Source organism: Eubalaena glacialis, chromosome 1 (genome assembly GCF_028564815.1).
Source record: "Eubalaena glacialis isolate mEubGla1 chromosome 1, mEubGla1.1.hap2.+ XY, whole genome shotgun sequence".
Lineage (NCBI taxonomy): Eukaryota > Metazoa > Chordata > Mammalia > Artiodactyla > Balaenidae > Eubalaena > Eubalaena glacialis.
In genome coordinates this window covers 151,321,982-151,334,035 of record NC_083716.1, presented here as the reverse complement: position 1 = coordinate 151,334,035, position 12,054 = coordinate 151,321,982, and the positions used below count along the sequence as shown (strand labels likewise).

General features: G+C 34.7%; 1 protein-coding gene across 1 annotated transcript in view; it reads left to right on the top strand.

Moving 5' to 3' along the window:
* LRP1B (LDL receptor related protein 1B) overlaps nucleotides 1-12,054 on the top strand; it is a gene marked incomplete at its 5' end in the record, with an annotated part of 1,521,642 nt that overhangs the window by 517,245 nt on the left and 992,343 nt on the right. The window contains one exon of the mRNA XM_061199746.1: nucleotides 7,705-7,824. Within this exon, the coding sequence (XP_061055729.1) occupies nucleotides 7,705-7,824 (120 nt within the window). The remainder of the gene's footprint in view (nucleotides 1-7,704; nucleotides 7,825-12,054) is intronic.

Genomic DNA, 12,054 nt, shown 5'->3' with positions numbered 1-12,054 from the left:
GTGGTTCTCTGTCTTAGAGATATTTACGTAAACAAAACTAATGAGGGAAGAAACCTCCTAAAAGTAATAATAACTTGCAATTGCTGGAATCTGGTAACCAGCTTCTAACCATTCTTTATTGATCTGCTTTTACTCTGAGGCAGGTTAGCAAAATTTATTTGTATGTGTTTCCAAAACCATAAACCTGCATACGTTTGTGGAAATGTGTTAAAAAGCAGAACAATCTGTAAAGACTATGCAGACTAGCATAGGCATTTGGTGAAAATTACATGCCTGGATTGTTGATTGGTCTATGCTTATGTAGCAAATTAGATGTGGATATACATTGTTTCAGTGAGTACTATTCATATTTTATAGAAACCAATTAGCCAGTATAGAAAAATCTTTGTTTCCTATGGTTATTGTTTCTCTGTTTTTTGGGGGACTTTTCATTCAGGTAACGATTTCAGGAGAATTTACCAAAAAAAGTATCAAGTATCTTCTCCAGAAGATGTCAAAAGATACAGAAGTGATTTATGTGCAAAACTAGAACTATTTTATGTAACACCAAAAAATAAAAGAGCAAAAGAAAAAAGTAAGTTTCTATTGTAAAATGAAACATAGTTCCAAATCACTTGAAGAATATGGAAATTATGACAAGAATGCTTGATGATTATGCTTAAATGGTAAAATGATAAAAAAGATAATGATAATTAAAAGAGTTACTATGAGGCAGGCAGTATTTTAAGAACTTTGCATGACTTACCTCTTTTGCACCTCACAGTACCCTATGAGGTAGTTTCTATTATTTTTCCCATTTTAGAGATAAGCTCTCTATACCTGTTTATTCTTAAGTCATTTGCCCATTACCATGGTATTATGTAACAACCCTGGTACCTTGGGGGTTTAATGCAACAAAAATCCAAATTTTCACTCACATCACAATCCAATTGGGTCATCAGAAGATGCTTCCTGTATGTGCTGTTTTAGGCTCCCTCCGTTTTGGGTCTCCGCCATCCTGGGGTTCTACCAGTTGTCTGCTGGATTCCCTGCATCCAAAGGGCGGATAAGTCAAGAGACAACAGAGGATTATCAGAATCCTTTAGGGGCCAGGTTGGGAAGTGGCACAAACTAATTTTGCATATATCTCATCATCTGGAAGCCACATTCACATAGCCTGAAATTAGCTAAACCAAGGTTGGAGCTTAGGTACTCTGGCTCCAGAGTCCAAAGCTGTGCATACGGCACCACACTCAGAAAAAAAGAGAAAGAGTGGTAAGAAAGATATGAGATTTAGTATGAATTAATTTTCTATCCTTTTAGAATTCCTCTTACTATTTATTAGTAATAAAAATTCAGAAATCTAGTTCTTGAATCTATTTCTAAGTTAAAGAACGACTTAGAAGCTTAGATACCTCAAAGCTACCTACTACTTGTAAACTGTTAACTTGTGTTTTATACAGAAAATATACTCAAACTTTGAGAATATTCTCCTATACAGCTTTGAAAAGAACACAAAAATATTTCTTAAAATCACAGAATATAGTGGGTCTGTGTTGGGGAGTCTTCATACATTGCATTAGATTTAATTTCTGAAATAGTAGCTCCTCTCCTTTAATTAAAAAGATACGCTGGGCTTCCCTGGTGGCGCAGTGGTTGAGAATCTGCCTGCCAATGCAGGGGACACGGGTTCGAGCCCTGGTCTGGGAGGATCCCACATGCCGCGGAGCAACTAGGCCCGTGAGCCACAACTACTGAGCCTGCGCGTCTGGAGCCTGTGCTCCGCAACAAGAGAGGCCGCGATGGTGAGAGGCCCGCGCACCGCGATGAGGAGTGGCCCCTGCTCGCCGCAACTAGAGAAAGCCCTCGCACAGAAACGAAGACCCAACACAGACAAAAATAAATGAAAAAAAAAAAAAAAAGATACTTTTCTTTTATGATAATGCTGAAGAATACAGATAAGATACCATGTTTCCATATTTGCATTCTGATTTGCATATTTCATCCCCTTAGATACTAGTGATCTTCCTACTTCAGTGTAAGATTCAAACCATTGATAATGTTGCATGAGCCAATGACTATGCTTCATTTAAAGCAGTTTATGAAGATTGATGAGTCAAGCACAACATTTCTGTTCTACTCAAATAATCTTTCTGACAAAATTAATCTGATGCACTTTTAATTATGTACATAATCATTATAGTGTTGCACGTAATTAAGCATAAATGGTAAGCAGTTCAAATAGATAACATTACAATAATTAGTATTGCTTTCACAGAGCCAAGCCAAATTTTAAATTTTAGTTTCTCATGTTGTTAGCTCTTCATAGTTCTTTATGATGTTAGAAGAATCCATATTTACCGTTTCATCTGATATCATATACTGTTTAATTGTCTCCATATCACCTGTCTATACATACACAAATTCTCATGCAGGATAAATTCAGTAAACCAAAAGCTAAGTTGCCCTTGTCTCTCTTGCTATTTTCAACCACCAGACTCCCACCTAATACGCAAAATCATGTGTGAGGTCTGATCTTTCATAACCATTTTTACCCATTTTCTCTTATTTCTCCTCTTTTCTCGCCGTCACTACCATGATGTTGGTAACCTTTTAGCAAGCATTGTACTCTTCATACTCCAGGGGTTTCAAGATTGGAGAGAGCAGAAAGATGGAACCAGTAGTCTATGGATTTTCTACTTCGGACTGAGATAGGGCAAAGAAAGAGTTGGGCTATAGGGATTACGTGGAAAACAGTGCATTTAAAGCAGTGAATTAATATGCCTGTCCTAAGATACAGACTAAATAAATTAGGTAATACCCCTACCTTCATGCTCTTTATCCTGTAAGATATTGGTCTTTTCTATGACAAACTGTTCCTCTTTCTGTCCGAACCCCTTACTACATTTATCTCTGTCCCCTCTGCACCACTGAAACCGTTTTTAAAGGTCTTAATTGATCCTATTAGGAAACCCAGTGCAGTCTTTAGGCTTCATCCAAGTATATTTCTCAGTTTTTAATATTTATTGCCCTGCTTACTTCCATGGACTGTTATTCTTCCTTAGGTTTTGTGAAGCTTTCTATGTTCCTCATCTATATATTTAGTTATTTCTGTTTTCTTTTTTTTTTTTAACATCTTTATTGGAGTATAATTGCTCTGAAATGGTGTGTTAGTTTCTGCTTTATAACAAAGTGAATCAGCCATACATATACGTATATCCCCATATCTCCTCCCTCTTGCATCTCCCTCCCACCCCTCTAGGTGGTCACAAAGCACCCAGCTGATCTCCCTGTGCTATGCGGCTGCTTCCCACTAGCTATCGATTTTACATTTGGTAGTGTATATATGTCCATGCCACTCTCTCACATTGTCACAGCTTACCCTTCCCCTTCCCCATGTCCTCAGGTCCATTCTCTACATCTGTGTCTTTATTCTTGTCCTGCCCCTAGGTTCTTCAGAACCTTTTTTTTTTTTTGATTCCATATATATGTGTTAGCATACAGTATTTGTTTTTCTGACTTACTTCACTCTGTATGACAGACTCTAGGTCCATCCACCTCACTACAAATAACTCAATTTCGTTTCTTTTTATGGCTGAGTAATATTCCATTGTATATATGTGCCACATCTTCTTTATCCATTCATCTGTCGATGGACACTTAGGTTGCTTCCATGTCCTGGCTATTGTAAATAGTGCTGCAGTGAACATTGTGGTACATGACTCTTTTTGTCAGTTTTCTTTATTAACACCTTTTCTTCTGCTTGCCTTTCACATGTAAAAGTTCTCTAGGTTTGATTTATATCATAAATATTCTTTTTTAAGGGATGATTATTTTCTCTTTGGACTTCAATTACCAATTATGTGTTTTTGACTTCCAAATCTCCACCTCTAGTCCAGACCTTTCTTCTTACATAGACTCAAATTTGCAACTCCCTCCTAGCCATTATCTTGTCAACATTTTAAACTAAACCATCAAAAGCAAACTTAGTATTTCCCTCCGAACCTCCAGTCCTTCTGTTATTCTTAATTCATTTTATTGGTGCTGTTAACTCAGTGTTACTATGCTTTCACCAAGTTTTTGGCCATCCACTCATCTAAATATTCATAGTCCTAATTTCTAGCCTTTTAGATAGCTTTTCTTTCTTTACTGTCTTTTGCTCATCTTTCTCTTTGTTATTAGGCACTTTCAAACAATACAAGTCAGAGTATAGGACTTCTGTCCTCCTTAACTAGCAATGATTCCCATTATTGAAACAGAAAATTCTACTTAATCTAAGAATTAATCTACTTCTGTCTGGCCCCAAATAATAATTCCAGTCCCATTTCCCACCACATCAAACACTATGTTTTAGGCACACAGGGTTATTTACCATTGTCTTTATCTCTTACATGCTGTCATTTTTTTAAAAATTATTTTCTCATATTGTCTACTTTATCAGGAATGCATGCTTATAAATTTTGTCTACTGAGCTCATCTTTTAAATTTTAGTTTAAATTTAACTTCTTTAACGACCTTTTTTCCAGATACCTACTTCCATTTCCAGTCTCTGGATGAATTCTTCTCTTTCCAGCTAATGTCACATGTATTTTTATTTAGTATATGTGTTGTTCTGCTATGAATTATAGCTGTTGTTTACATTGCTGTGCTTCTCATCTCTAACCCCACTCGCTTCCACACTCATGTTGTAATTCATTAATTTGTCTAAAGCAATTTTGCATCTGTGGAAGCCCAGCAGAGTCCTTAGCATTGACTAGGTGCTCAATCAGTGTTGAACTAAAAGAAGCATATAGAGTAAAGGCAATTTTGGATTGATTCCACCATAATCAAACAAGATTTGACAACTCAATTACCTAACTTAAAGATGTAAATGAACTATCTTTAGGACCTAGTTTAATTTAATGGACTAGAAATGACACCTGAGAGTGTTAATCTTCATCCTAGAATTAAGCTATTTCACTGATTTATTAGTTCATTCATCCTATAAAAATTATAAAAACACTTCTTGTATCTATAGCACACTACTAAGCTTAGAATGACAAGCAAATAAAAAAAAATACACCATGGTTTCAACCATCACCAGATTGTACAGTGGGAATTAGAGGCATTTTTGAGAACATAGGCTTTGTTTGTAGTCAGCCTGACCTTGATTTGAAGTTTTGAATACCATCTCCATCGTATATTTACCATATAATCTTAAATTAGTCATCAACCGTAAGTTTCCTCATCTGAAAACTATAAATTACAATAATATCTACATTTTCGACTGGTATGGGGTTTCAAAGAAATTGCACATTTTAAAAACTTGATATATATGCATGTATATACATATATATTTTTATATATATATATTTAGGTTTATAATTTATAGCTGTAGATACTGGTGGGGAAAACCAAAATGTAAATAAGTACCATATGAAACAAAAATGTTATAATTTCTAAAGATCCATTTATTCTATATTTTTATTAATAATGTATTTTTACAGACCAAATGACTGGTCTTTGCACATTATATAAATGTTAATATTTATATCAGCATATAATTGGCATTGACCCCAATTCCATACCTACAAATCAGATGTGTTGATTTGTATATTGGCTTAATTTATATCAAGGAAGCAGAAATTGTTCCAGGTATCTCAAAGAGAAATAAATTTAATATAAAGTGTCAATTGTAATCAGAACACTGGAAATTAGAAGTTGAAGAGGGCACACCTAGCTTTCAGCTTATGGAGCTGCAGTTATGTTCCAGTTAGAGGGGAAGCTATGATAACTGATGAGTTTACTAGTAGCATATTGATAGGCAAGAGAAAAAGACCAGGTTTTTATCATGGGGCGCTTCAGCCTTAAGAGGTTGACAAGAAAATGTGGAACTGTACAAAGGAGGCTGTGAAATAGGAGGAAAACCAGAAGTCCTGAGCCCTGGAAGCAAAGTGATGAATGTACATCAGGGAAAACTAGTTAACAGTGTCAAATGCTGCTGATAGGTCAAGTAAGATGAGGACTGAGAAAAGACCATCGCACTTATCAACATCAAGGTCATTGGAAACCTGTATCTGAGCAGTTTCTGGAGCAATGGAGATAAAACCTTGATGGAATGGGCTTACGATAGAAACAGAGAGGAAGAAAGAGACAGTGAGTATGGATTATTTTGTAAATTTTGTTATAAAGAGGAACAGAGATACTGGGCAACGGTGACGCATACAGGACGTGAGATCAAGGTTTTTTGTTTTTAATGTGGGGAAAAGTAGTACAAGGGTCAGAAAACATTCTGTAAAGGGCTATAGTAGATATTTTAGGTTTGGGGGGCCAACTAGTCAACTAAGGCAACTATTTGGGCTGTGTCTGTAGTGTAAAAACAGCCATAGGCAATATGTAAACAAATGGCTGTTGACTGTGTTCCCGTGAAACTTAATTGACAAAAAGGGATGGAGGCTTTAGTTTGATCTAATATAAATTTTTAAAGATGATTATGAGAGGAAGTAGAGAAAAACTGAAGTGATATCCTTGAGTAGGTGAAAGGGGATGGGATTTGTGCACAGGAGTTGGGGTTGGAGCTTTAATTATGCGTTAAACCAAGTTTGAAAAGCAAGAAAAGCAAGAATAGGCAGAGGTGGGTAAAATGTGAAGCATAAATCTGTGGAAAATTTCTTTCAATAGCTTCAATTTTCTCAGGGAAGTAGGAAGCAAGATCATCATATGTGGGTGACCATTATGAAGGAGATTTAAAGTTTTAAGAAGAGAAGATACATAAAATATTGGTAGTTTCATGAAAGAGTTGAAAAGCAATTGGGCTAAGAAAATACTAGAGATAGTTAATTTTTTAGTAAAATACCAAACTTTCAGTTTGGAGTATTCTAGCTGTCCTTTTCCACACTGGACTTTCATATATTTTTATTAAAATTTAAAATATTTCTGAAGCACCAGCTAAACTTGTGGCAAATTTCAACTTATTTTGAATCATTTAACCTTGATCTTTAAAACCCTTATTTTTCTCCCCAGGGGAAAAAAAGAAATTGTCACGACCCATTAATATCTCTATTTTCAGACACCACAATCAGTCATACATTCTATCCGTAATTTTTCTTGTTTAGCAGATCTTATTCCTGTTAGAAATTATTTGTGAAATGAATATGCCTGTGTCACTTCATCTGTGTTTCATGCATTTATCATACTGAATCCTAATTTGCTCTAAGGTTTTGCTAACTTTGGCTTCACTGATGTATTTGTTCTGAAAGGGTTTAGATATTATGAAATATATTATGTCCAGTAGTTGTCTAATATTTTGCCACCTGCTTCAAAGGTTATACATGGATTAGTAAGTCAAAACAAGCCCTCAAAAGATAGAATATCAATGGATGTGTCAGATAAGAAAGGCATAAATGGTGAAATCAACCACTGAGTTGACATTTTTCCTCTTGAAATAATTTACCAGAATTTGAAAGGATTTGTGCCTTTGAATGTACATAATAAGGGAAAAAGTGAAAGACTGAACACATTGATCTGAAATTTTTATTAACAATACTTCAAACAAATGCAAGCCAACATATTTTAGAGGGAATAGATAATGGTTTGTTCTGTCAACCAATCATAGAAACTTTCTAGGAAACCAGTCAAAGCTGTATTATTATGGTTATGCACTGAGTAAATATTAACGTTTAAATTTAAATAGTATATGTGTGTGCACAGTTATATAGACATAATATCTTTGCTTTTCCTCTACAGAACTGTTGCCCAATTGCCAGCAGTTGAATTGTCAGTATAAATGTGCCATGGTCAGAAATAGTACAGTGTGTTACTGTGAGGATGGATTTGAAATAAAAGAAGATGGAAGAAGCTGTAAAGGTAATTATGACATGTAATTCTACTCAATTTTATTTTAACAGAGGCTTAATTAACAGAAATTTAATAAAATATCTTCAAGCACCTACCATGTGTTCCACACAATGTTTATGTTCACTTTATTTTTTGTCTCTTGAGAGTTAAAAGTTGGCTCTCCCCCAAAAACCACATATATAAACATTAGATAAGCATTTATACAAATCAATTTTCTTTCCTTTTTTGATTGAAGTGTAGTTGATTAATAATGCTGTGCCAATCTCTGCTGTACAGCAAAGTGACTCAGTTATACACATACAGACATTGATTTATATGTTCTTTTCCATGATGGTTTATCCCAGGATATTGGATATAGTTCCCTGTGCTGTACAGTAGGACCTTGTTGTGTATCCATTCTAAATGTAATAGTTTGCATCTACCAACCCCAAACTCCCAGTCCATCCCTCTCCCTCCCTCCCTCCCCCTTGGCAACCACAAGTCTGTTCTCTATGTCTGTGAGTCTGTTTCTGTTTTGTAGATAAGTTCATTTGTGCCCTATTTTAGATTCCACATATAAGTGATATCATATGGTTACAAATCAATTTTCAATTCATATTGCAGTAATGACAGACATGGGACATGTCAACAATGGGATGTGTTTTGGTCAGTCACTAAAACTTTGGATTTAATTATTTTAACCTCCTAAATATTTTATGTCTGTTATATAGCTGCAGTGTAGTAGACATTTGTTATCTACTAAGTTAAGTTAATAATAGTCATGTAATGTTCTTTACAACTTTTGCATTGGTATTTCTGGTGATTGATATTTGACCAATGCAATAATGATGAATATAAAGTATTTATTATATTTTTTAATGTCTTAATTTTTGTTTTTGTGAACGTTCTACACCAAATGTTTACTTTCCAAAATGACTCTACTCTGCCATACTGAACTATTTTAGGTTACTTCTTCATTATGTTGAATCCAAATATATATACATATACATAATATTATATGTTTGTGTATATATATATGATATATCCACAAAATAAACAATACATTATTTTATATGGTATTTAGAATCTATATATATAAAACATTGAATATAGAATCTGTGTATAAAATTGAGGAATATCTGTGTTACCAGCACCACTAATAAACAGAATATTTTCCAAAGAAATTGGTACTTTGCTGATTACTTTAACCCTTTGCTTTAATATTATAACTTTTACCTTAAAAATAGAATCTTAAAGTTGAAAAAAATCCTCAGAGAATATTTTTTAAAATCCTCATGACAAAAGTGAGAAAAGTGAGACCCTGAAAAATTAAGTGACTTAGTTAAGTCTGCACATCTTTTTAGTAAAAGACTTGGGACTAAAACACAGATCTCCAGAGCCCACTTATTCTTATCCTAGAGAGGCTCATTAGTTTATAATGTACATAGGGCTTAAATTTTCAGTTTGTTGTTTTTTCATTTTCTGCATGATACAAGTATTATAAAAACATGTATTATTAAATGTTTATCAGACCCAAAGCCTGCATAATCTGACAATAGGGGGACCAAACTGGTATATTTTATTTGACTGACATTATTCTTAAACCAACATTTGAAAATCAGAAGGTTGCACACAGAAGTTCAGACTTTATGAAAAAACTCAGATTTGTCAACACTAGACCCCTTACAATCACAAAGTCTGCTAGATATAAGTAGTACCTCTGGACATGAATGCAATTTCAAGTTCAAAACAACACCTGCCATTCACACAAGGTAGGCCAATATACTTACCTGTATCCTTCTCACTCTTTTGTTATACCTCACTCCTATAGGTGTCAGGATTTTCAGCTCCTTTTACATGAATCTCTTTCTCCTGAAATCTCTCTTTTAAATCCATAAAAATCATCATAATCACTTTCTTCTGTTGAACATTAGTAAGGAAATACACAGCAATTTTTATGGAAGTTCACCAATAGAAGAGGAGATTTTTTTACTTTCTCTGCACTCCTGGATGGCCAGGTCTGAGCATCATTTACGCTTTCCTGAAGGAATTTCCAGGATATTCTCTGTCCTTAAAGGAAGAAAGAAGATAGCGCTACAAGTGATGACATGCCTGTTTCTTTGCAGCCAATTGTGTGGAGTTACATCAATGTCAGAACAGTGCATTCTGACTAAGGAGAAAGAACAAAAGAAATCATTATTCATATTGCTTTCCTGTATAGCATAATCACATATCAGAAAAACTAAAATAGGAACCAATAATAGTAAAGTTGAAAAAATTGGTGAAAATATTATAGATAAGAATCATCATTTCTGCCACTAGGGGCTGGACTTTATCAAATTCAAGATTTAATTTCACATTATCACTCTGGACTTCACTCCAAATACTGTTCTTCCTATCCCCAAAGCTACTTACTTCAAACAAACTGTCTATAAATGCAGGCTATTACATGAAGCTAAAAAAAATCTGAGAGAAATGCAAATAAATGTCATACAAATGCATAGTTTCCCAATTTAAATGGTTTCTTGGCTACTCAGCCATCTTTTGCTTTTCCTTAGTCAACTCCTTTCTTAGCTTGGGGGGTCAGAGGATGGAGTTGAGAGTTCCCACCCTCTAAGTCACCTGTTTGATCTTTTTGGAGACCAGTCCCATTCTGAGAATATCTAGTAGCCCCACCCTGAGTCACCTCATTAGCATAGACTCTAGTGTATTTCACAGGGCTCGTTAGAAATAACAAAAGATACTCCTATAGCTCAGAAAATTACAAGGTAACTGAACTCTGTGTCAGAAACAGAGGACAAAGACCAAATATGTATTCTTATTATACCCAAGCAGTTTAATCTGCTTAACATCCTTCAAAGGAGGCTCATGGACTCCTCTTTCTTGCCTGCCTTTTTCATATTGGTATCCTAAAGTAGTTTTCTATAGCTAAGCTTTCCCGACTTTCCCTTTCTCTCTGTGGGATCTAACCCTCTCCTATTTTTTTAATCTATTATCCATATGATATTGACTCTCAAATACTCCAAGACCGATCTCAACTTATATTATTGGTTCCATATTTCCAACTACTTATTAAATGTTTACTCAAGGATGCTCTACAGATACCTCAAAATTTAACACATCCAAATCAAACTCATTTTTTCCTCCCATGATACCTCCACTGTAATCTACACTTCTTATAATATTAGACCACCATTCTCTTCTATCATATCCAGTCAAACTTCACATGTTATCTATTCTATTTCTTAAACATTTGAGTCCATTCCCTCTTCTCCATTCCCACTGCTACTGTCATTGTTCAAAATATTATGACTTCGAAATACAATTTCTTGTGTGAAATTAGCACATAGCTAATTTTCCAGGATCTCTTCTCTATATTCACCAGTCCGTTTGTCATGACTTTGTTTAGTTTTAAAATACAAAGTTGATCATAAAGCTCATCTAATTAATGCTTTCCCAGTGCCTATGTATAATGTACAGCACTTTAGTTTAGCATACAAATAACTTCATTATCCCATCCCAAAGCGATTTTCCCAATATCATCTCTTACCATTTCCTCTTATACACCCTTACTCCACCTGACTCCTTATACTTCTTTGAAATCCCTACTGTGCCATCCCAATGGCTTTTCACATGCTGTTTTGTTTAACTGGAACACCTCTTTCCATCTGATCCCTTTTTATTTAGTCTGAGGAAATCTAAATCATCCTTTAAACTCAGCTCAGTATGCAGCCTTCACATTTTCCCTTCAATTCCAAGCAGGTTCATTTACTTCTCTGTGTTTCTATTATAACTAGAGTATGACTCTATTATAAGGAAATGCATAGAAATGAAATTCTATATCACTAGACTTGTTTCACCTAGAGGTTGAAATCATGTTTTATAAATTTTGGTTTCTTCAGGGATTAGTATAGTGCTTGGTACACAGGACAGACTGAATACAAATTTGTCTAAATTATTATCTGGCAGAGTTTTTTTTTTAATTTGCCCGGTTGGTTAAGAATCATTAAGTGCCTGCTGCTTACAGAGATTTGAACAAGATGCTGGAGGAAAAAAGTATTGCGAGTGGAAGTAGGGAAGAAATAGGAGGAGGGCCATAGATATTAAAATAAAAATTAATTAAGATAAAATTTCTGTTTGCAACAAGTACTTAATAGTTTCCTCCTTTTGATTTAGTGAGGGTGGTTTACATTGCTTAGCTCAGAACTTTTATTTAATCTGTTCATTGAAAATCGTGTTGCCAGACTAATTCTTTGTCAA